The following is a 26,416-nucleotide window of genomic DNA, read 5'->3' as shown; positions in this document are numbered from 1 at the left end:
CTGCTGGAAGAACTTCTCCTTGTGCAGTGTCAGTGCTGCCATCTGCTGGAAGAACTTCTCCTTGTGCAGTGTCAGTGCAGCCATCTGCTGGAAGAACTTCTCCTTGTGCAGTGTCAGTGCTGCCATCTGCTGGAAGAACTTCTCCTTGTGCTGAGTCAGTGCTGCCATCTGCTGGAAGAACTTCTCCTTTCCAGGGAATTACGAGAAACTCACGTCAACCCGTTCATTTGTCATTGTCATGTTGACCTTTTGTAGGTGTCAACATATTGACAGTCTATCTAGCCACTGTACTTTAAACAGCTTCCCGTTGCGGGTTGGGATAGTTGGGTCGACCACAACTAGGTCGACAAGCATTGGGCCGACACCACTAAGTCGACATGCAGCAAGGTCGACATGGGTCAAGGTCAACATGGATCTAGGTCGACAGTCAAAAGATCGACATGGAGTTTTTGACCCGAATGTCGACACAGTTGACATGGACACAGTTTGAAGTGCACCGCGTCCCCTCAAATCGCTTGCTACACTATAATATTCTCCCCTCACGCCCTAGTGGATGGTAGGGCAGGAAATACCGCCTGTCCTAGTGGCCTCAGGTGCGCACAGGTAGAGGGGTGTGTCCTAGTGGCCTCAGGTGCGCACAGGTAGAGGGGTGTGTCCTAGTGGCCTCAGGTGTGCACAGGTAGAGGGGTGTGTCCTAGTGGCCTCAGGTGCGCACAGGTAGAGGGGTGTGTCCTAGTGGCCTCAGGTGCGCACAGGTAGAGGGGTGTGTCCTAGTGGCCTGAGGTGCGCACAGGTAGAGGGGTGTGTCCTAGTGGTCTGAGGTGCGCACAGGTAGAGGGGTGTGTCCTAGTGGCCTCAGGTGCGCACAGGTGGAGGGGTGTGTCCTAGTGGCCTGAGGTGCGCACAGGTAGAGGGTAGTGTCCTAGTGGCCTCAGGTGCGCACAGGTAGAGGGGTGTGTCCTAGTGGCCTCCGGTGCGCACAGGTAGAGGGGTGTGTCCTAGTGGCCTGAGGTGCGCACAGGTAGAGGGGTGTGTCCTAGTGGCCTGAGGTGCGCACAGGTAGAGGGGTGTGTCCTAGTGACCTCAGGTGCTCACAGGTAGAGGGGTGTGTCCTAGTGGCCTGAGGTGCGCACAGGTAGAAGGGTTTGTCCTAGTGGCCTCAGATGCACACATGTAGAGGGATGTGTCCTAGTGGCCTGAGGTGCACACAGGTAGAAGGGTGTGTCCTAGTGGCCTCAGGTGTGCACAGGTAGAAGGGTGTGTCCTAGTGGCTTCAGGTGCGCACAGGTAGAAGGGTGTTTACTAGTGGCCTGAGGTGCACAGATAGAGGGGTGTGTACTAGTGGCCTGAGGTGCACACAGGTAGAGGGGTGGGTCCTAGTGGCCTGAGGTGCACACAGGTAGAGGGGTGTGTCCTAGTGGCCTGAGGTGCACAAAGGTAGCGGGTGTGTACTAGTGGCCTGAGGTGCACAGGTAGGGGTGTGTCCTAGTGGCCTGAGGTGCACAAAGGTAGCGGGTGTGTACTAGTGGCTTGAGGTGCACACAGGTAGAGGGGTGTGTCCTAGTGGCCTGAGGTGCACACAGGTAGAGGGGTGTGTCCTAGTGGCCTGAGGTGCACAGGTAGAGGGGTGTGTCCTAGTGGCCTTAGGTGCACAGGTAGAGGGGTGTGTCCTAGTGGCCTGAGGTGCACACAGGTAGAGGGGTGTGTCCTAGCGGCTTGAGGTGCACACAGGTAGAGGGGTGGGTCCTAGTGGCCTGAGGTGCACAAAGGTAGCAGGTGTGTACTACTGGCCTGAGGTGCACACAGGTAGAGGGGTGTGTCCTAGTGGCCTGAGGTGCACACAGGTAGCGGGGTGTTTACTAGTGGCCTCAGGTGCACACAGGTAGAGGGGTGTGTCCTAGTGGCCTCAGGTGCACACAGGTAGAGGGGTGTTTACTAGTGGCCTCAGGTGCACACAGGTAGCGGGGTGTGTACTAGTGGCCTGAAGTGCACACAGGTTAGGGGTGTGTCCTAGTGGCCTGAGGTGCACACAGGTAGAGGGGTGTGTCCATGGGGCCTGAGGTGCACACAGATAGAGGGGTGTGTCCTAGTGGCCTGAGGTGCACACAGGTAGAGGGGTGTGTCCTAGTGGCCTGAGGTGCCCACAGGTAGAAGGGTGTGTCCTAGTGGCCTCAGGTGCGCACAGGTAGAAGGGTGTGTCCTAGTGGCTTTAGGTGCGCACAGGTATAGGGGTGTTTACTAGTGGCCTGAGGTGCACAGATAGAGGGGTGTGTACTAGTGGCCTGAGGTGCACACAGGTAGAGGGGTGGGTCCTAGTGGCCTGAGGTGCACAAAGGTAGTGGGTGTGTACTAGTGGCCTGAGGTGCACAGGTAGGGGTGTGTCCTAGTGGCCTGAGGTGCACAAAGGTAGCGGGTGTGTACTAGTGGCCTGAGGTGCACACAGGTAGAGGGGTGTGTCCTAGTGGCCTCAGGTGCACACAGGTAGAGGGGTGTGTCCTAGTGGCCTGAGGTGCGCACAGGTAGAGGGGTGTGTCCTAGTGGCCTGAGGTGCACAGGTAGAGGGGTGTGTCCTAGTGGCCTGAGGTGCACACAGGTAGAAGGGTGTGTCCTAGCGGCCTGAGGTGCACACAGGTAGAGGGGTGGGTCCTAGCGGCCTGAGGTGCACAACGGTAGCGGGTGTGTACTACTGGCCTGAGGTGCACAGAGGTAGAGGGGTGTGTCCTAGTGGCCTGAGGTGCACACAGGTAGCGGGGTGTTTACTAGTGGCCTCAGGTGCACACAGGTAGAGGGGTGTGTCCTAGTGGCCTGAGGTGCACACAGGTAGAGGGGTGTGTCCTAGTGGCCTCAGGTGCACACAGGTAGCGGGGTGTGTACTAGTGGCCTCAGGTGCACAAAGGTAGCGGGGTGTGTACTAGTGGCCTGAAGTGCACACAGGTTAGGGGTGTGTCCTAGTGGCCTGAGGTGCACACAGGTAGAGGGGTGTGTCCTAGTGGCCTGAGGTGCACAGAGGTAGAGGGGTGTGTCCTAGTGGCCTGAGGTGCACACAGGTAGAGGGGTGTGTCCTAGTGGCCTGAGGTGCACACAGGTAGAGGGGTGTGTCCTAGTGGCCTGAGGTGCACACAGGTAGAGGGGTGTGTCCTAGTGGCCTGAGGTGCACACAGGTAGAGGGGTGTGTCCTAGTGGCCTGAGGTGCACACAGGTAGAGGGGTGTGTCCTAGTGGATCTCCCCCTGTGTGCACAGCTGCGAGGGGCTGCTGGGCTCTAAACACTCGCAACCCAGCGACCAGACCTGAATCGGGCCCCCAGTGCAGTGTTATAATTATTGCGTATGGAGGTACCTGGTGGAACCTCCTGTAGAGACGTTACTGTCCCGCACCATAGGGACCATCTAACAGGAACAACGCTCCCTACGCAGAGGCCCAATCACAGCAGCATGGGGTCACACACGCATTCACTACATATAGCTGGTTACTACACGCGCTTAGTAAATATCCATCTGCTCACAGCCCCCATACAGGCCAATGTATCTGCTCACAGCCCCCCACACAGGCCAATGTATATGCTCACAGCCCCCCCCCACACACACACAGGCCAATGTATCTGCTCACAGCCCCCCATACAGGCAAATGTATCTGCTCACAGCCCCCCATACAGGCCAATGTATCTGCTCACAGCCCCCCATACAGGACAATGTATCTGCTCACAGCCCCCATACAGGCAAATGTATCTGCTCACAGCCCCCATACAGGCCAATGTATCTGCTCACCCCCCCCCCCATACAGGCCAATGTATCTGCTCACAGCCCCCCATACAGGCCAATGTATCTGCTCACAGCACCCCATACAGGCCAATGTATCTGCTCACAGCCCCCCATACAGGCCAATGTATCTGCTCACAGCCCCCATACAGGCCAATGTATCTGCTCACAGCCCCCCATACAGGCCAATGTATCTGCTCACAGCCCCCATACAGGCCAATGTATCTGCTCACAGCCCCCCATACAGGCCAATGTATCTGCTCACAGCCCCCATACAGGCCAATGTATCTGCTCACAGCCCCCCATACAGGCCAATGTATCTGCTCACAGCCCCCCATACAGGCCAATGTATCTGCTCACAGCCCCCCATACAGGCCAATGTCACTGACGTCGTGTTTAATGAAAAAGTCTATGTAAATATTACAGCAGTCGCTGGCGTCACCGGCCGCATTTACAAAGCACAGAATGAAACATTAACATATCGGTCACACAGTATATAGGACAAGGTAAATCAATTCCCTCAGGGGAGATGTATCGAGCGTTGGAGAGAGATAAAGTGCAGAACTTGCCCAAAGCGACCAATCAGCTTCTGTCTGTCGTTTTATACAAATGACAGATATTCTACTTTATCACTCCCCAGACTTGAAACATCTCCCCCACATTGAGAGCATTGTCCTGCGGGGCTGGTTATCCTGGTAATATATAATAGTAGTATTACATGAGAAATCATATCTGTACAATACCAACAACAACGATAATGTCGCATTCAGCGGATGGGGGGCGCTGGGCGGAGAACACTGTATATAGGAGATATAGACCCATCTGAGGAATCCGTGGCACGAGGAATGCTGACCCATTGTCACTTGTTCTCATCCTTCCTGGCCCCTCTGTCCTGACAGCCAATCAGCATGAAGCTGTTATATTGTCACATGACCACAGTAATAATTTGGTACAAATAGTTTAATACTTTGAGCCTATTACTTTTCAGTCCCCCTTTTTTTTTTTTTAATAAATAAAAAAAACTGCATTAAAATTGCTAGAAAGTTCAGCCCCAGCTCAGTAACTCTGTGGTATATGGAGTGACTCGGGTCCAGCAGCCAGAATGTAATCAGATCCCGTTATATCACTCGTGGCTCATTATTCTATTACTAGGACAGCGGCACAAAGTTTCTCCTGGGTATTCGGCAATTTTGGATAATGTTTGTAGATTTAGATTGTCAGCTCTGAGAGCTGGAAGGAGAAATTCATTTTGGAAACATTTAAATAAACAAAAACTCCACATATAATAAATGTCCCCTCGCGTATAAAGCTTAGTTACGGCTGCACCAATCACTGGCTTAGGGTGTGACGGGCAGGCACTCACCAATCACTGGCTTAGGGTGTGACGGGCAGGCACTCACCAATCACTGGCTTAGGGTGTGACGGGCAGGCATTCACCAATCACTGGCTTAGGGTGTGACGGGCAGGCATTCACCAATCACTGGTTTAGGGTGTGACGGGCAGGCACTCACCAATTACTGGCTTAGGGTGTGACGGGCAGGCATTCACCAATCACTGGTTTAGGGTGTGACGGGCAGGCACTCACCAATCACTGGCTTAGGGTGTGACGGGCAGGCATTCACCAATCACTGGCTTAGGGTGTGACGGGCAGGCATTCACCAATCACTGGTTTAGGGTGTGACGGGCAGGCACTCACCAATCACTGGCTTAGGGTGTGACGGGCAGGCATTCACCAATCACTGGCTTAGGGTGTGACGGGCAGGCATTGTGACACCACAGATAACTTACATTATTCCCCTAACTGTCACCTCTTTGTCTCATTCATACAGTTTCTGGCCTCGAACACGCCCTTTATGATGTCATACCCTTCCCAGAAGATAAGGCGGTTATGGGAAAGAGAAGGTAAACAATGGCATCTCTACTAAAAGGTGATCTCATATAAAGAGAATATCTGTATACATTCATTTCTATATATTTATACACATAAAACAGTAAAATAGAAACACATAGGGTTAGAGTCCCTTTATGAAAGGTGCGTTAAATGTATAATATCCGTTATGTCACGGTCTTTATACTAATGCTCGATGAACCCCGGGTTTGCAGAATAACAGCGCTGTACTCCTAGCAGAGATACTGTACAATAAAGTATGATATCAGCCATATATATATACTGTATATATATATATATATATATGTATATATATATATATATATATATATATATATATATATATATATATATGGCTGAGTATGGTATGGTGTCATGTCTTATATGGTTATTGGATGGACCCTAACCCCCCCAGCAATACTTTATATGATCTGTATGTAGAGCAGAGCCCCCCGCCCTCTGTAATACTGCCTCAGTGCCCTGTGCATGTGGAAACAGGAAACTGAAACAATGTAACAAGGAGATTTCTCGGATTCTGAGCCATTCATGGCCAATATAGTTGATTCTATTCTATAATATGGGACATCGGAATTTGGGGAGAATAAGGCAAAATAAATCCAGGGGGTGGGGGCAAGGGAAAGTGCCACCTGTTGGCTGTTGCTGGCAGGGTAACCGAGCCTTATATACCACCATAGAAGAGACACTGAATACACACTAAAGCAGAGGGAGATGTGACCTTCTTTAAGAAAAACGCATTTATAAAAAGTTTCTGGACTGCGGCGACTTAGGAAACGGAGACGTTCTGTAGTCAGTGCGGCCTGTGTGCAGGGCTGGGACATATGCAGCACCTATACCCCAGGGGTCCTCCTGCAGATATTGTACGCAGCCTGCCGACAGCGCCGGAACAGCGGAGACCTGTAAACATTCTGTTATATATGGAATATAGTACAGTTACACCAGGGAACCCGCCTGGCTCTGTGCCGGAACCATCACTGGCACCGCCCCCATCCGCACCAGATTGGAGGGGGTGACGCCAGATGTAATGTTCACTTCTTTCCTGGGAGCTTTTGGCTCAACGCCGTTGGTCTTTGGGAGCGGGCTCCTGCCCGTGGGCACAGCTGTGCTGTAATAGTTGCCGTTGGCTGGTGCCATGTAGCTGGGTAATGACTGGCTGGACAAGCTGGGGGTGGGTGTGGTGATGCGGCCTCTGTCGCCCACGTAGGGTGGGGCATTGTAGCCGGTCGCCGTGTTTATGGAGGTGGTGTCGGAGGGAGATTTGGGCGGATAGGACTTGTGGTCCCGGGTGCTGTTCACGGAGGACAACGTTCCGTTCTTGAAGATCAGATCTGAGTCGTTGGCTTTGGTCCAGGTCAGAGATTTTGGCGCTGGGGCATCCTCCCTGGGTAGAGAACATGGTTAGCTATCTGCTCCGCTTACCCATAGTAATACCCAAATCTGGAATGTCTTACTTGATGTCATTCTCCATGTCATCCTGCGACTCCTTCTGCTCGCGGCGGTACAGGTAGATCAGCACCGCGATCAGCAGCACCAGGCAGCACAGCCCCGTGATTGATCCCACCACCGCCCCTACGATGACGGCTGTCCGGGAGGCTGGAACAGACGGGGAGATTACATCACTAATGGATATAACACAGTGAGACGCCAACACTCTGCCGCCTACTAACGCAGTGGCGCGGGTACTAACATGATGTCACTTCCATGGTGATGTTACACTCCGCCACGCCGGCTATGTTCCTGGAGGTGCACACGTATGTGCCAGAGTTGTCAGCCGTCAGGTTTGTGAGGGTCAATGTTCCCTTCACAGCATCTAAAGGAAAGAACAGGAAAGAAAAGGCCTGATATCAATGTGTTACTGTTATCTGTCCATGATGAGGACCAGGAAGCCACAGACTGAGAGTTATATAGTGGGAGGAGCAGGGCCCCCAGCAGCACAGAGTATATCAGGAGATGAGTGATGTGTTAGTGAGGACAGGGCTGGGGCAGTGACATGATGTGAGGAGGGGAATGGGGGCAGCAGGAAGCCACAGACTCAGCGTTATATAGTGGGAGGAGCAGGGTCCCCAGCAGCACAGAGTATATCAGGAGATAAGGGATGTGTCAGTGAGGACAGGGCTGGGGCAGTGACATGATGTGAGGAGGGGAATGGGGGCAGCAGGAAGCCACAGACTCAGCGTTATATAGTGGGAGGAGCAGGGTCCCCAGCAGCACAGAGTATATCAGGAGATGAGGGATGTGTCAGTGAGGACAGGGCTGCATGTGACCGGGGCAGTGACATGATGTGAGGAGGGGAATGGGGGCAGCAGGAAGCCACAGACTGAGAGTTATATAGTGGGAGGAGCAGGGTCCCCAGCAGCACAGAGTATATCAGGAGATGGGGGATGTGTCAGTGAGGACAGGGCTGCATGTGACAGGGGCAGTGACATGATGTGAGGAGGGGAATGGGGGCAGCAGGAAGCCACAGACTGAGAGTTATATAGTGGGAGGAGCAGGGTCCCCAGCAGCACAGAGTATATCAGGAGATGAGGGATGTGTCAGTGAGGACAGGGCTGCATGTGACCGGGGCAGTGACATGATGTGAGGAGGGGAATGGGGGCAGCAGGAAGCCACAGACTGAGAGTTATATAGTGGGAGGAGCAGGGTCCCCAGCAGCACAGAGTATATCAGGAGATGGGGGATGTGTCAGTGAGGACAGGGCTGCATGTGACAGGGGCAGTGACCTGATGTGAGGAGGGGAATGGAGGCAGCAGGAAGTCACAGACTGAGAGTTATATAGTGAGAGGAGCAGGGTCCCCAGCAGCACAGAGTATATCAGGAGATGAGGGATGTGTCAGTGAGGACAGGGCTGCATGTGACAGGGGCAGTGACATGATGTGAGGAGGGGAATGGGGGCAGCAGGAAGTCACAGACTGAGAGTTATATAATGGGAGGAGCTGGGTCCCCAGCAGCACAGAGTATATCAGGAGATGAGTGATGTGTTAGTGAGGACAGGGCTGGGGCAGTGACATGATGTGAGGAGGGGAATGGGGGCAGCAGGAAGCCACAGACTCAGCGTTATATAGTGGGAGGAGCAGGGTCCCCAGCAGCACAGAGTATATCAGGAGATAAGGGATGTGTCAGTGAGGACAGGGCTGGGGCAGTGACATGATGTGAGGAGGGGAATGGGGGCAGCAGGAAGCCACAGACTCAGCGTTATATAGTGGGAGGAGCAGGGTCCCCAGCAGCACAGAGTATATCAGGAGATGAGGGATGTGTCAGTGAGGACAGGGCTGCATGTGACAGGGGCAGTGACATGATGTGAGGAGGGGAATGGGGGCAGCAGGAAGCCACAGACTGAGAGTTATATAGTGGGAGGAGCAGGGTCCCCAGCAGCACAGAGTATATCAGGAGATGAGGGATGTGTCAGTGAGGACAGGGCTGCATGTGACCGGGGCAGTGACATGATGTGAGGAGGGGAATGGGGGCAGCAGGAAGCCACAGACTGAGAGTTATATAGTGGGAGGAGCAGGGTCCCCAGCAGCACAGAGTATATCAGGAGATGGGGGATGTGTCAGTGAGGACAGGGCTGCATGTGACAGGGGCAGTGACCTGATGTGAGGAGGGGAATGGAGGCAGCAGGAAGTCACAGACTGAGAGTTATATAGTGAGAGGAGCAGGGTCCCCAGCAGCACAGAGTATATCAGGAGATGAGGGATGTGTCAGTGAGGACAGGGCTGCATGTGACAGGGGCAGTGACATGATGTGAGGAGGGGAATGGGGGCAGCAGGAAGTCACAGACTGAGAGTTATATAATGGGAGGAGCTGGGTCCCCAGCAGCACAGAGTATATCAGGAGATGAGTGATGTGTCAGTGAGCACAGTGCTGCATTTGACAGGGGTAGTGACAAGATATGAGGAGGGGAATGGAGGCAGCAGGAAGCCACAGACTGAGAGTTATATAGTGGGAGGAGCAGGGTCCCCAGCAGCACAGAGTATTTCAGGAGATGAGTGATGCGTCAGTGAGGACAGGGCTGCATGTGACAGGGGCAGTGACATGATGTGAGGAGGAGAATAGAGGCAGCAGGAAGCCACAGACTGAGAGTTATATAGTGGGAGGAGCAGGGTCTCCAGCAGCACAGAGTATATCAGGAGGAGTGATGTGTCAGTGAGGATAGGGCTGCATGTGACAGGGGCAGTGACATGATGTGAGGAGGGGAATGGGGGCAGCAGGAAGCCACAGACTGAGAGTTATATAGTGGGAGGAGCAGGGTCCCCAGCAGCACAGAGTATATCAGGAGGTGAGTGATGTGTCAGTGAGGACAGGGCTGCATGTGACAGGGGCAGTGACATGATGTGAGGAGGGGAATGGGGGCAGCAGGAAGTCACAGACTGAGAGTTATATAGTGAGAGGAGCAGGGTCCCCAGCAGCACAGAGTATATCAGGAGATGAGGGATGTGTCAGTGAGCACTGTGCTGCATGTTACAGGGGCAGTGACAAGATATGAGGAGGGGAATGGAGGCAGCAGGAAGCCACAGACTGACAGTTATATAGTGGGAGGAGCAGGATCCCCAGCAGCACAGAGTATATCAGGAGATGATTGATGTGTCAGTGAGGACAGGGCTGCATGTGACAGGGGCAGTGACATGATGTGAGGAGGGGAATGGAGGCAGCAGGAAGCCACAGACTGAGAGTTATATAGTGGGAGGAGCAGGGTCCCCAGCAGCACAGAGTATTTCAGGAGATGAGTGATGTGTCAGTGAGGACAGGGCTACATGTGACAGGAGCAGTGACATGATGTGAGGAGGGGAATGGGGGCAGGAGGAAGCAACAGACTGAGAGTTATATAGTGGGAGGAGCAGGGTCCCCAGCAGCACAGAGTATATCAGGAGATGAGGGATGTGTCAGTGAGCACTGTGCTGCATGTTACAGGGGCAGTGACAAGATATGAGGAGGGGAATGGAGGCAGCAGGAAGCCACAGACTGACAGTTATATAGTGGGAGGAGCAGGATCCCCAGCAGCACAGAGTATATCAGGAGATGATTGATGTGTCAGTGAGGACAGGGCTGCATGTGACAGGGGCAGTGACATGATGTGAGGAGGGGAATGGAGGCAGCAGGAAGCCACAGACTGAGAGTTATATAGTGGGAGGAGCAGGGTCTCCAGCAGCACAGGGTATATCAGGAGGAGTGATGTGTCAGTGAGGAGACAGGGACAGTGCCATGATGTGAGGAGGGGAATGGAGGCAGATTATACATCAATTTTGGTTCCTCTATGTGTCTAACATTTATTTTTCATATACCGTACCTTGAAATATTCATCTACCAGAGCAATAATATTGACTTACTGCAGTGATAAATTACTTTATATTTCAGCATCGTATGGTCTGTGTTGTCACTTCTTCTATATGTCTGGGAATCATTTCTGTCTCTTGAATAACAAATAATGGTTTTGTATAACAATGAGAAAATTGTATATAACAGTGAGTATGTCTCAGGATGCACATTTCCCTATATATCGCTAAGAAATATACCTCTGTGGATCTGATAACATTGCTGATATCTTGCAGAATGGAATTTGAAACATAGAAACATAGAATGTGACGGCAGATAAGAACCACTTGGCCCATCTAGTCTGCCCCTTTTTTAAACATGTTACCTCAAACCATATTTGATCCTTATTTCTTTGTAAGAATATCAATATGCTTATCCCAAGCATGTTTAAATTGTACTACTGTATTTGCCTCTACCACCTCTGTTGGGAGGCTATTCCACTTATCTACTACTCTTTCTGTGCAGTAATTGTTCCTCACATTTCCCCTGAATCTTCCTCCCTCTAGTGTCAGTGCATGTCCCCGTGTTCTGCTGCTCCTCTTCCTGTGACTAATGTCTCCCACCTGTACCTTCCTCCCTCTAGTGTCAGTGCATGTCCTCGTGTTCTGCTGCTCCTCTTCCTGTGAAGAATGTCTCCCACCTGTACCTTGTTAAAGCCCTTGATATATTTGAAAGTCTCTGCTCTAAAGTATACATATTAAGATCTTTTAGTCTTTCCTGGTACGTTTTGTGATGTAGGCCATGCACCATTTTAGTTGCTCTTCTTTGTACAGTCTCTAATGTATTTATATCCTTCTGGAGATATGGCCTCCAGAACTGAACACAATACTCTAGATGAGGTCGTACCAATGACCTATACAGTGGCATTATTACTTCTTTCTTTCTACTGCTGATACCTCTCCCTATGCAACCAAGCATCTGACTTGCCTTCTTCATTGCTTTGTTACATTGCCTACTTGCCTTTAAGTCCCCTGAAATAGTGACACCTAGATCCCTCTCTTCCTTAGTAGTTTCCATTATAGTGCCATTTATACTATATTTAGTCTTTGGATTTTTGCAACCCAAGTGCATGATTTTGCATTTTTTGGCATTAAACTGTAGTTGCCATGCTCTTGACCATTCCTCTAATCTACCTAGATCCTCAATCATTTGTTTTACCCCTCCTGGTGTGTCTACCCTGTTGCATACCTTTGTGTCATCTGCAAAAAGGCACATTTTACCCTCAATTCCATTTGCAATATCACCAATAAAGATATTAAAAAGCACTGGTCCAAGTACAGATCCCTGGGGTACTCCACTTGTAACCTTTCCCTCCTTTGACTGTACTCCGTTTACTACAACTCTCTGTTTTCTGTCCTGCAACCACGCTCTTATCCATTCAACTATCTTAGAATCCAATCCCAAGCTTTCAAGTTTATTTAACAGTCTGCGATGTGGGACAGTGTCAAAGGGTGCCGGACGGGCTCGGGATCCTGACAGGCATTCACCCGACGTCGGGATCCCGACTGTGAAAACACAGACAGCCGGGTTCCCGCCGGCTGTTTTCCCTCGTGGGGGTCCTCCCTGTAAGGCTCACTGGTCAATAGTTGCTTACCTCTTAATCGCATAGTGTATGGGGGCCTGTAGAGTTTGCAGCACTGGGCTGATTTGCACTGTGTCAGGTACTGTAATCATGTAGACTGTGTTATTCAACCTGGGAAACTACTTGAAAGATTCTGTTAAGAACTTTGGAAAGATCCCGTCTGGCGTCCTCTAGGAAAATCTTGTTGATTTACAGCTCCAAGAAGGTCCTATCCTGGGAAGTCAGGGAAGATTCCAAACTAATCGTGGAAGAAAGATTCAAGTTTGTTTCTGTCCTTGTAATGAGAGATTCTACTAGGCGATCTTTGGGAAGGTCTGTTCCTGTCTAATCTGCTGGAGGATTCTGTCGTATTAGTGACGTAGAATCCAGTGGATTCTGGTCTAGAAGATCCCTTGTATTCTCTGGTAGAAAGACTCATATCTGCTGCTTCTGTGGTGAAAGATTCCATTTGTAAGGATTCTGGAAAGACCTTGTCCATTGGAGGATCCTGCCGTTACTAACTCCAGAAAGGTCAGATGGATTCCTGTTCAAGGAGATTCTCAGAACACCCGGTGGAAAGAGTCATCATAGTTCCAGTTTGTGTTTTGTCCAGACCACTCGTGTCCGTGTCATCCGTGCCCGTCCTGGGATTCCTTTTGCCAGTCAAGCGAAGTTCTGGTTCATATATCATCTATTCCAGTTGTCTTGCCGTGTCCTGTTATAGGTGTACCGACCGTGATTCCGTGACTGTGCTTAGCCCTTCTGGCAGATACCCTAATTACCACCTTGAGGGTAATCCTAGTGACTAGTTTATAGTTGCACTTTCAGCAGCTGTATTGTGGTATTCTTCTGCCATGTAACACCACCTAGCGGTTCTCTGTCTGTTATATAAGTATCTACTCACCGGAGGATTTAAGACCTGGTGGTGGCCTAAGTACCGGTGTGCCTGCTTGCACTAAGGGAACAACGGGTCAATGTTATAGGCAGAAGACCCTCCCCTGAGGGGCTCTACTTATTTATCCTGCAGTACTTTTAGGAGCTATTGATCATGGCTCTGTTCTGTTATGTCCGATCTGGGTTCTGTTTCAGTCTGTTTTTGGTATTTGACTCTCTGGTGACCTCCAGTGGGGAGTCTGTGCCATAACAGCTCAGTCTTCTGTGAGCTGATTTATGCACAAGCCTGACCTTGTTATCCCAGCTTGGGAGTTGGGCTGGATCTGTCACAGGTGTTTTCATCACCTGAGCCCTTCTAAAGGCATTCTCCCCAGAACTGCCCTGCCGGTGATAGTTTCCTGTTTCTGTTGCAGGGAGCTGCAGTCCTTTGCTTCCTGCTGGTCATCATTCAGTTCAATGCTTCTTGGAGTGTGTCCTGGTCTTGTCCAGTCCTGCCAGTCATTCACAGCCTGCACTCTTCCATCTGGTGCAGCTGGGTGTCATGGTCCTGTCGCTGTGTGTCCAGTTCAGGCCATGTAAGTGCTCCAGTGGAGCCTGGTTCTGTTCTGTATTATCCATATAGTTCTGGCAGGCTGCCATATTCCTTTTGTTATTCACTTGTGGGCAAGCTGCCCGGTTTCCTTTGTTACTTTATATTTCCCTTGGTCCAGCTCTTCCAGGTGTGGAGAGGCCCACGGTAGTGGGTATACGCTTGTTTTGGGTACCGAGTGTTTGTGTACTCATTACTTACTTTGGCATCTTTTAGGTTGGAGGCACCCCGGTTCTGTTGTGTCCGGTGTCTGCGACTGGGCCGCACTCCCTGTCCTTGGCCTAGTGCCGCTAGGCAGGGTGTTACTTCCAGATAGTGCAAGTTAGCTAGACCTCCTCTTGGCACTACCTCTGGCGGTCGCCGTAGCCTTGTCACCACGTAAAACCTGGTTGCATCAGGGTTGGAGTGGGTCTAACTTGCTCCTTCGAAAGCAGCGACTACAGGAGAAGCCTAGTTACCCGCAGACTATGGTCACCTGTCCGAGGAGGTCGGACAGGTGTCCGAGGAGGTAGTTTAGGTGTAGCCATGGCCGTTCTAAACAGCGGTTCCGGCTGTGGGTTCACACCCAAAACCCTAACAAATGCAGGGTTCCCTAACCGAAACATAGTAATAGGTACTTGTGTATTATCACGGCGCCTGATTTTATCTAAATCGTATTCGATATCGCATACGATTTAGCGGCCGATTTTTGGCAGTTTCCTGCTAATTTGCATGCTAGTCCATCCTTGCACACCCCCACTATCCAAGTGGCGAGCGGATGCAGTACGCGTCCTCCCGACCTGTTCATACCCCCACTATTCACGTCGGCGTGGAGTTGATTTTATAAAGCGTGGCGAGCCACCGAGCTCAAAGCGAGCACAGCGAGCGCTGCAAGGTAACGCGGAAAACGATCACGAAACGTGGCGATCAGACACAGATTGCTTGACGTGTATTCCGCGTGCGCTCGCCATGCTTCGGGATCGTTTTCCGCGTCCGCTCGCCGCGCTTCGGGCTCGGTGGCTCGATGCACTTGCCGCGCTTTATAAAATTCACGCCGATGTGGATAGTGGGAGTATGAACAGGTCGGGAGGAGGCGTACCGCGTCCGCTCGCCACGCTCCGGGCTAACTTGGATAGTGGGGGTGTGCTGGGATAGAATAGCATGCACATTGGCAGGAAATCTCAGAAAATCGGCCAAAAATCGGCCGCCAAATCTCATCCGATTTTTGCATGCGATTTGTGCCCGATTTCGCGGGTGGCGTTATAATACACAAGTACCTAGTAATACATAAGAGGTGATGGTGAATCTCACAGGTTACGGTATTTTATATCTACAATGTTTAGGTATACAGTCATTCGTCGCCAGGGTCCAAAGCGCGACATGAGTTTTTCATGGTTTTTGGTTTCTATGTCGACAGTATCCCCTGGCATGGCTTCCTGCGCTCCCACACTATTATATTCTCCATCCATGCCGTGGTGATTGGTCGGGTATGAAATACCGCCTGTCGGCACAACATGTTATAAAACAATTCATGTCGACCTATAGTGTAGGACTGTCAACCTATCATGGGTCCGGATACCGTCTCGCACATGTATAAATGCTGTCTGTCCAGTCTGATCTGTGCTTGTCTGTCATAGAGATTAAACACTGAAAACTGGTGCAATGAAAATAAGGTGCTGTCACCAATAGCAACTAACCTGATACATGTTTACATTTGTTTACACTGTATTTAACAACCTGGGTCATACCGAGAGCAGGAGCAAAGTAGACCATGTTGACTGGTGATTTCTTTATCCAGGAGTAAGTGGGCGCCGGTTCCCCTGTGGAAGATCTGCAGCTCAGGGTGACGTTGGCTCCGATATACGAGTTTCCGTGGATCTGACATGTGGGTCTGGACGGGGGAACTGGAGGTGCAGAGAGAACCAAACAGGTCAGAACCACAGTGTATCAGAGGGTATATATCACATACAGTGCATTATGTTCCCGCTGTACCTGCTGCTCCAACATATGGGGGGTGGGTTACCCGTCTCTGTACCATATAATACGGGCACACTGGGGGGTGGGTTACCCGTCTCTGTACCATATAATACAGGCACACTGGGGAGTGGGATACCCGTCTCTGTACCATATAATACGGGCACACTGGGGGGTGGGTTACCCGTCTCTGTACCATATAATACGGGCACACTGGGGGGTGGGTTACCCGTCTCTGTACCATATAATACGGGCACACTGGGGGGTGGGTTACCCGTCTCTGTACCATATAATACGGGCACACTGGGGGGTGGGTTACCCGTCTCTGTACCATATAATACGGGCACACTGGGGGGTGGGTTACCCGTCTCTGTACCATATAATACGGGCACACTGGGGGGTGGGTTACCCGTCTCTGTACCATATAATACGGGCACACTGGGGTGTGGGATACCTGTCTCTGTACCATATAATACAGGCACTCTGGGGGGTGGGTTACCCGTCTCTGTACCATATAATACAGGCACACTGGGGGGTGGGTTACCCGTCTCTGTACCATATAATACGGGCACACTGGGGGGTGGGTTACCCGTCTCTGTACCATATAATACAGGCACACTGGGGGGTGGGTTACCCGTCTCTGTACCATATAATACGGGCACACTGGGGGGTGGGTTACCCGTCTCTGTACCATATAATACGGGCACACTGGGGGGGTGGGTTACCCGTCTCTGTACCATATAATACAGGCACACTGGGGGGTGGGTTACCCGTCTCTGTACCATATAATACGGGCACACTGGGGAGTGGGATACCCGTCTCTGTACCATATAATACAGGCACACTGGGGGGTGGGTTACCCGTCTCTGTACCATATAATACGGGCACACTGAGGATAGGTTACCCGTCTCTGTACCATATAATACGGGCACACTGGGGGGTGGGTTACCCGTCTCTGTACCATATAATACGGGCACACTGGGGGGTGGGTTACCCGTCTCTGTACCATATAATACGGGCACACTGGGGATAGGTTTCCCGTCTCTGTACCATATAATACGGGCACACTGGGGGGTGGGTTACCCGTCTCTGTACCATATAATATGGGCACACTGGGGGGGAGGGGGGGTGGGTTACCCATCTCTGTACCATATAATATGGGCACACTGGGGGTAGGTTACCCGTCTCTGTACCATATAATATGGGCACACTGGGGGGGTGGGTCTCTGTACCATATAATACGGGCACACTGGGGGGTAGGTTACCCTTCTCTGTACCATATAATATGGGCACACTGGGGGGGTGGTTCTCTGTACCATATAATACGGGCACACTGGGGGGGTGGGTTACCCGTCTCTGTACCATATAATACGGGCACACTGGGGGGTGGGTTACCCGTCTCTGTACCATATAATACGGGCACACTGGGGGTAGGTTACCCGTCTCTGTACCATATAATTCGGGCACACTGGGGGGTAGGTTACCCGTCTCTGTACCATATAATTCGGGCACACTGGGGGGTAGGTTTCCTGTCTCTGTACCATATAATTTGGGCACACTGGGGGGTAGGTTACCCATCTCTGTACCATATAATAGGGGCACACTCGGGGGTAGGTTACCCGTCTGTGTACCATATAATACGGGCACACTGGGGGGTAGGTTACCCGTCTCTGTACCATATAATACGGGGGGGAGGGGTTATCCGTCTCTGTACCATATAATAGGGGCACACTCGGGGTTGGTTACTCGTCTGTGTACCATATAATACGGGCACACTGGGGGGGGAGGGGGGGTAGGTTACCCGTCTCTGTACCATATAATACAGGCACACTGGGGGGTAGGTTACCCGTCTGGGTACCATATAATACGGGCACACTGGGGGGGTAGGGTACCCGTCTCTGTACCATATAATACGGGCACACTGGGGGGTAGGGTACCCGTCTGTGTACCATATAATACGGGGGGGGGGGGGGTTCCCGGCAGCATTGGAGGAGTAATCTTACAGATGATCATGGACAGACAGTGTGTGTATCAGTAGCCACTCATAGTAGGTTATAGTGATATCTCTTAGCTGATCCAATGCATTCAGGACAATTACCTGGTCCTCCGATGATTGGTCAAACCAAAGATTAGAGATTACCCATAAATGTAGCAGTTCCACCATATGTACACTAGGTGGCAGATGAAGATCAGATAGCTCCTGTACAGCCAGTGACTACTCTGTGATATACTGTGACACACAGTATAAATTACTGCCATTTAATGTGCTTGTACTTCTGTCTATCGCTCGGAGAGTGACGCAAAAATGGCGTATCTGGGCTATGCCGGCTCCTATTATTATCCTATTGCAAAAACTGGATTCACCATATAATTCTAGTCAGCATATAACCCCCCAAAACCAAATGAATATAGGAAAATATTACAGAAGTCTATCTGTGCCCATAATGCAGTTATTTGGGGTACTTACATTGGGGGGAATGGGTGTTATATGCATCTTGTCCCACTCATACAGCACCAAATAAACCGGTATCTTGTACCCCAATTTCCATCACTTTGCATTTTTTTTAAACCCAAAAATGACGTCATTATTGGTCAATTAAAAAAAATGTCTAAGTGTCTAATTAGCCATACAGTGAGGGTGTCCCGGGGGTTCCAACCCAAATCGGCACACGTCTACCCTTTATTTAGGGATACCCCGATACTGCCTGACTCAGAGGTAGGTGCAAGCGGCCGATGTTTTCAGCTCTGCACATATGCGCATGCCGCCCCCTGACGCGCTCCGAACATCCCCGCCGCAGTGCAAATGGATGTTTTGCATAAATGTCCATTCGCAGGTTATTGTACGGGGCTGAAATCATTTGATGGTCGCGAGGGGCCAGCGATGGACTAGTGCCGCCACCGGTGGGTATTCCAGTACAAGGACCATTGGCCGCGGTATTAGCAGAAGGACGCAGGTATGGCTGTGAACCGCGCCCTTATAGAACGATAGAGAGAGAGCGCAAACTCCTCTCACTCACCTACAATCACCCCAATAACTCTACATTTCCAGATTACGCCACTCACACTCACTCCTGCCCACTCCGCCTTCAGGATTTCTCCCGTGCTGTTCCCAGCCTCTGGATTTCCCTCTCACTCTATATCAGAGATTCTCACCCGGTCGCCCTCTCCCTGCCCTTCATTCATGCCTAACACGTCCCTCCTAACTGTCCAGTCCCTGCTCCCTTCTCTCCCTTGTCCCCACCACACACACACACACGCACGCACACACAAACCCTTAGAAGGTAAGCTTTTGTTTTCTCTACAGAGCGACATTAATAGAAGTTATTAATAGAACTTGTGTCGGCTTTATTTCCTGTACCCCTGTGCCTATTATATGACTGTTAATGATATTTGTGTTCTGTTCCCAGACAATGGGATTTTCCATCATGGCTGACAGCCCATGCCCACCCTCCATTGTACTGAGAGCTGGAAGCTATTACTTCCTGTAAGCTGTTATCAGCTCTAGCAATGGTGTGTTCTAGTTTCCTGTTGTGGTGGAGAAGCCGCGTCCGGTTCTTACCCAGAATGGACACATCAATCACGCCAATGTTCCCGCTGCCGACAAAGCTGTCATTCAGCACGTTGACGATACATCGGTACTGCCCAGAGTCCGTGGCCTGGGTCCTGCTGATTACTATTGAGATGTTTTTGGCAGGCATGGGGTGGGCAAAACTTAGCCGGTCTTTGAAATCTGCAGATATGTCAATTTCGCCAACCATGTACTTCAAAACCTGCAAATGCAAGAACATCCATGAGTGGGGGAACGGACAGGTCACTAGGGCGGGGAACGGACAGGTCACTAGGGCGGGGAACGGACAGGTCACTAGGGCGGGGAACGGAAAGGTCACTAGGGCGGGGAACGGACAGGTCACTAGGGCGGCGAACGGACAGGCCACTAGGGCAGGGAACGGACAGGTCACTAGGGCGGGCAACGGACAGGTCACTAGGGCGGGGAACGGACAGGTCACTAGGGCGGGGAACGGACAGGTCACTAGGGCGGGGAACGGACAGGTCACTAGGGCGGGGAACGGACAGGTCACTAGGGCGGGGAACGGACAGGTCACTAGGGCGGGGAACGGACAGGTCACTAGGGCGGGGAACGGACAGGTCACTAGGGCGGGGAACGGACTGGTCACTAGGGCAGGGAACGGACGGGTCACTAGGGCGGGGAACGGACGGGTCACTAGGGCGGGGAACGGACAGGTCACTAGGGCGGGGAACGGACAAGTCACTAGGGCGGGGAACGGACAGGTCACTAGGGCGGGGAACGAACTGGTCACTAGGGCGGGGAACGGACAGGTCACTAGGGCGGGGAACGAACTGGTAACTAGGGCGGGGAACGGACAGGTCACTAGGGCGGGGAACGGACAAGTCACTAGGGCGGGGAACGGACAGGTCACTAGGGCGGGGAACGGACAGGTCACTAGGGCGGGGAACGGACAGGTCACTAGGGCGGGGAACGAACTGGTCACTAGGGCGGGGAACGGACAGGTCACTAGGGCGGGGAACGAACTGGTCACTAGGGCGGGGAACGGACAGGTCACTAGGGCGGGGAACGGACAGGTCACTAGGGCGGGGAACGAACTGGTCACTAGGGCGGGGAATGGACAGGTCACTAGGGCGGGGAACGGACAGGTCACTAGGGCGGGGAACGGACAGGTCACTAGGGCGGGGAACGGACAGGTCACTAGGGCGGGGAACGGACAGGTCACTAGGGCGGGGAACGGACAGGTCACTAGGGCGGGGAACGGACAGGTCACTAGGGCGGGGAACGGACAGGTCACTAGGGCGGGGAACGGACAGGTCACTAGAGCGGGGAACGGACAGGTCACTAGGGCGGGAACGGAACATTAGACATGGGAAGGAGTTCTGAACCCGGTTACCTGGATCTGCTCTGACTGAGCTCGTTGTATGGACCAGGTGATGTACGGTTTCTCTTCTGAGCTGCTGGAATACCAGACGGGAAGAGTGATTCTCTGTCCCTGCACCGCTGTCACCGATTTCTGCTCCACATGAACCACCAGCAGCGCCGAGGAGAGACCTGCCAGAAGGTGACAGAACGGATACTGTAACTGAAAGCACACAGTAAGAGTAACGGTAACATACAGACTGTAACTGGGAAACACGGGAAATGCAGCAAGTGACTGGGAAACACAGGAAATGGAACAAGTGACTGGGAAACACGGGAAACGCAGCAAGTGACTTGGAAACACGGGAAATGGAACAAGTGACTGGGAAACACGGGAAATGGAACAAGTAACCGGGAAACACGGGAAATGGAACAAGTAACCGGGAAACACGGGAAATGTAACGAGTAACTGGGAAACACGTTAAATAAAACAAGTGACTGGGAAACACGGGAAATGCAGCAAGTGACTGGGAAACACGGGAAATGCAGCAAGTGACTGGGAAACACGGGAAATGGAACAAGTAACCGGGAAACACGGGAAATGTAACGAGTAACTGGGAAACACGTTAAATGTAACAAGTAACTGGGAAACACGTGAAATGCAGCAAGTAACTGGGAAACACGGGAAATGGAACAAGTGACTGGGAAACACGGGAAATGTAACAAGTAACTGGGAAACACGGGAAATGGAACAACTGGGAAAAACGGGAAATGTAACAAGTAACTGGGAAACACATAACATGGTAGAAAGTAACTGCAGTCACATCTGTGTGAACATGTAAGAAGCATCACAGGAGCTCATGAACATTTCCTGAAACTGTATGAAGTAAATGATAGAGAACCCGTCATACAATATCCTGCACACATGACAGATAACAACCCCCATGTACCGGACCATTGCACAGGATTACACCTGCCCTTCCATACTGACACCAGTATAGTAAGTTTTATTTATATAGCGCACTGTCTCTAACAGGACTCAAGGCGCTTTACAGACATAAATATAACATAACAATAAAAATAACAATGCACATACTGTAATACAAAGGGTTATCAGTACAAGGAAATGCAACAATGGCAGTACAGATATACATCACATGTACAGATATGCACAAGACACATTCTAATGAGGGACACGGACATTGAGAACATATTTACCGAGCTGTGCAGTACCCAGGCAGCCATTCAGCGGCGCCACATGGTGATTGCACAGCCAGCTAGGTAGCCAGTAACAGTACTGATATTTATATATATACTAGATGTACTCTAATGAGGGACACAGACATGGGGAACATATAATTACTGAGCTGTGCAGCACCCAGGCAGCCATTCAGCGGCGCCACATGGTGATTGCACAGCCAGCTAGGTAGCCAGTAACAGTACTGATATATATATACTAGATGTACTCTAATGAGGGACACAGACATGGGGAACATATAATTACTGAGCTGTGCAGCACCCAGGCATCCATTCAGCGGTGCCACATGGTGATTGCACAGCCAGCTAGGTAGCCAGTAACAGTACTGATATATATACACTAGATGTACTCTAATGAGGGACACAGACATGGGGAACATATAATTACTGAGCTGTGCAGAACACAGGCAGCCATTCAGCGGCGCCACATGGTGATTGCACAGCCAGCTAGGTAGCCAGTAACAGTACTGATATATATATATATATATACTAGATGTACTCTAATGAGGGACACAGACATGGGGAACATATAATTACTGAGCTGTGCAGCACCCAGGCAGCCATTCAGCGGCGCCACATGGTGATTGCACAGCCAGCTAGGTAGCCAGTAACAGTACTGATATATATATACTAGATGTACTCTAATGAGGGACACAGACATGGGGAACATATAATTACTGAGCTGTGCAGCACCCAGGCAGCCATTCAGCGGTGCCACATGGTGATTGCACAGCCAGCTAGGTAGCCAGTAACAGTACTGATATATATACACTAGATGTACTCTAATGAGGGACACAGACATGGGGAACATATAATTACTGAGCTGTGCAGCACACAGGCAGCCATTCAGCGGCGCCACATGGTGATTGCACAGCCAGCTAGGTAGCCAGTAACAGTACTGATATATATATATATACTAGATGTACTCTAATGAGGGACACAGACATGGGGAACATATAATTACTGAGCTGTGCAGCACCCAGGCAGCCATTCAGCGGCGCCACATGGTGATTGCACAGCCAGCTAGGTAGCCAGTAACAGTACTGATATATATATATACTAGATGTACTCTAATGAGGGACACAGACATGGGGAACATATAATTACTGAGCTGTGCAGCACCCAGGCAGCCATTCAGCGGCGCCACATGGTGATTGCACAGCCAGCTAGGTAGCCAGTAACAGTACTGATATATATACACTAGATGTACTCTAATGAGGGACACAGACATGGGGAACATATAATTACTGAGCTGTGCAGCACACAGGCAGCCATTCAGCGGCGCCACATGGTGATTGCACAGCCAGCTAGGTAGCCAGTAACAGTACTGATATATATATATATATACTAGATGTACTCTAATGAGGGACACAGACATGGGGAACATATAATTACTGAGCTGTGCAGCACCCAGGCAGCCATTCAGCGGCGCCACATGGTGATTGCACAGCCAGCTAGGTAGCCAGTAACAGTACTGATATATATATATATATACTAGATGTACTCTAATGAGGGACACAGACATGGGGAACATATAATTACTGAGCTGTGCAGCACCCAGGCAGCCATTCAGCGGCGCCACATGGTGATTGCACAGCCAGCTAGGTAGCCAGTAACAGTACTGATATATATACACTAGATGTACTCTAATGAGGGACACAGACATGGGGAACATATAATTACTGATCTGTGCAGCACACAGGCAGCCATTCAGCGGCGCCACATGGTGATTGCACAGCCAGCTAGGTAGCCAGTAACAGTACTGATATATATATATATATACTAGATGTATTCTAATGAGGGACACAGACATGGTGAACATATAATTACTGAGCTGTGCAGCACCCAGGCAGCCATTCAGCGGTGCCACATGGTGATTGCACAGCCAGCTGGGTAGCCAGTAACAGTACTGAGATTATATATATATATATATATATATATATATATATATACACTAGATGTATTCTAATGAGGGACACAGACATGGGGAACATATAATTAGTGAGCTGTACAGCACCCAGGCAGCCATTCAGCAGGGCCACATGGTGATTGCACCAGCCAGTACTGTACATATAGAACACAAAAGAACAGTACAGGGTACACAGAACTAGACATAACACAATTAAAGCACAATTCTTAGAACACAATACAGCCGAGATATAAGGAAGTGAATGAGAATAGATGCAGGTATAGATTGTAGGTGAGGAAGAGAGCTGTAGTTGAAATACAAGAAGAGTGCTGTGAGAACAGGAGGGAGGAGGGCCCTGCTCTAAGGAGCTTACAATCTAGAGGGAGGGGGAGACAGACAGGTGACATGAGGTGCAGGAAAGGAGACCTGAGGCAAGAAGTGAGCATGGCAGGGATGGTCAGGACACGAGGCAGCAGGTAAAGAGAATGGACAAAGTAGTCCTCTCTCTCCTCCTATCCTCCTCTTCCCCCTCCACCTGCACCCTTGACCCCTAACAGCTTTGCACCGTGGGCCATGCCACAACACACCCTGCTAGGGGCAGAAAGCATGCAGAGTGAATAGGGAATGCACAGGATTGAGGAACCATGGCTCTGGTACAGAGATTGGTTCAGTATGAAGTTCATTGACCTGGCTGTGCAGACTGTAGGTGATGCTGGGCCAGGTAACTCACTGCAGAATTCAGAATTTTCAGTGGGTGATGTTTAATTTTATGTCCTTCTGTGTTCCTCCGGTATTTCTTTATGTAGCTGTTCAATGTTTGTGCAACTGTTTCTTTAATTGTTCAGATGGCACCCTTAGTTAATAACACCCGTTGTTAAAACAGCAAGCTGCCTTGCTTCTAACCCCACAGAAATACTATCCCAAATTAAGAGCAAGGCAAGGCCAGGCCATTTGCCCACCTCTGATTGAAATGCTAATTGTACAGAGATCATAAACTAGCCTGATTGGCCAACCAAGAGGTATGCTAATATTGGCTTGCTTAGAACCTTTCAATCTATACATACATCTAACAAATACAATTAGCTATCGATGTACATACATTTAAAGCAAAAACATGCCAGAAGATTATGCAGAAGCTAGGCTGGGATCTGTAGTGCAGTGGATGCAGATAAGTCTCAGGATGCATGGAGACATAAGCCCACGGCATTGTGCCTCCATTCCCTATTAACTACATAGACCACTGGTCCTATCCTCCGTGGCCCTCTGGTCCTATCCTCCGTGGCCTCTTGATTCTGCTCTCTGTGGCAGCAGCAGAATGATCCGGAGGAAAGGACTTTATTAGTTGCTGGAGAATGAGATGATGAAATAGCCGGGAACATGGCTGTTATTAATGATACAATACTGGGGGAGATCAGAAAGGTCTTTCCCTGGATAAATATAGGAAACTGGTCCTCATTGATCCGGCTTTATCAGCCACAGAACAGAGGGTAATGCAAGTTAATGTAACTGGGGATCAATAATTAACCTAAATAGACAAATCACTGCTGAAAAGAGAACAATGTGATATATCAACTACAGTATAACAGGCTGATTACAGGGGCAGGACGCCGATCAGTTGTCAAGGGTCCTAACACCATTATTAATAATGTATTATTCTGTTTGTGTAAAATCATTACCCCTCTCCTTGGGTAGGGGCACAGATTGTAAGCCTTTTAGACGAGGGGATTGTGGTACATGGAAGTCACTATAAATGTTGGCAGCTATGTGCCCGATGCTGTAGGGTGCCGGACGGGGTCCCGACAGTTGGGATCCTGACAGGCATTCACCCGACATCGGGATCCCCACTGTCAAAACACCAACAGACGGGTTCCCGACGGCCACCTGCTATTTTCCCTTGTGGGGGTCCACAACCCCCACAGATGGAGAATAGAATAGCGTGGCGAGCGCAGCGAGTCCATAAGGGGCATTGTTGCGCTCACCATGCTGTCGGGGTCCAGCCAGTCGGGATCCTGACTGTTAAAACACAGACAGACGGGAGGGAGAATAGAATAGGTGGTGGAACCCTATACCACACCCGTTCCCAGAACACACAGTACGCCTATCCTAAAGCATGCACAGAACAATAACTGTAACACTAGGCATTGTTCCCAGGACAATAACTGTAACACTAGGCATTGTTCCCAGGACAATAACTGTAACACTAGGCATTGTTCCCAGGACAATAACTGTAACACTAGGCATTGTTCCCAGGACAATAACTGTAACACTAGGCATTGTTCCCAGGACAATAACTGTAACACTAGGCATTGTTCCCAGGACACACAGTGTGCACAGAACAATAACTGTAACACTAGGCATTGTTCCCAGGACACACAGTATGCACAGAACAATA

At 50.6% G+C, this 26,416-nt stretch overlaps 1 protein-coding gene across 1 annotated transcript in view; it reads right to left on the bottom strand.

The window, feature by feature from the left end:
- Positions 1–5,713: 5,713 nt before the first annotated feature.
- LOC146043129 (endothelial cell-selective adhesion molecule-like) overlaps positions 5,714–26,416 on the bottom strand; it is a 94,857-nt gene continuing 74,154 nt past the window's right edge. Inside the window, exons 2-7 of the mRNA XM_083163569.1 lie at positions 20,893–21,050; positions 19,530–19,740; positions 15,745–15,900; positions 7,351–7,473; positions 7,115–7,256; positions 5,714–7,044 (exon numbers count right to left, since the gene is read on the bottom strand). Of these exons, the coding sequence (XP_083019695.1) occupies positions 6,597–7,044; positions 7,115–7,256; positions 7,351–7,473; positions 15,745–15,900; positions 19,530–19,740; positions 20,893–21,050 (1,238 nt within the window). The 3' untranslated portion in view covers positions 5,714–6,596. The remainder of the gene's footprint in view (positions 7,045–7,114; positions 7,257–7,350; positions 7,474–15,744; positions 15,901–19,529; positions 19,741–20,892; positions 21,051–26,416) is intronic.

This window comes from Crinia signifera, chromosome 19 (assembly GCF_055691185.1).
Source record: "Crinia signifera chromosome 19, ASM5569118v1, whole genome shotgun sequence".
NCBI lineage: Eukaryota > Metazoa > Chordata > Amphibia > Anura > Myobatrachidae > Crinia > Crinia signifera.
This window is presented reverse-complemented; position numbering and strand designations above follow the sequence as displayed.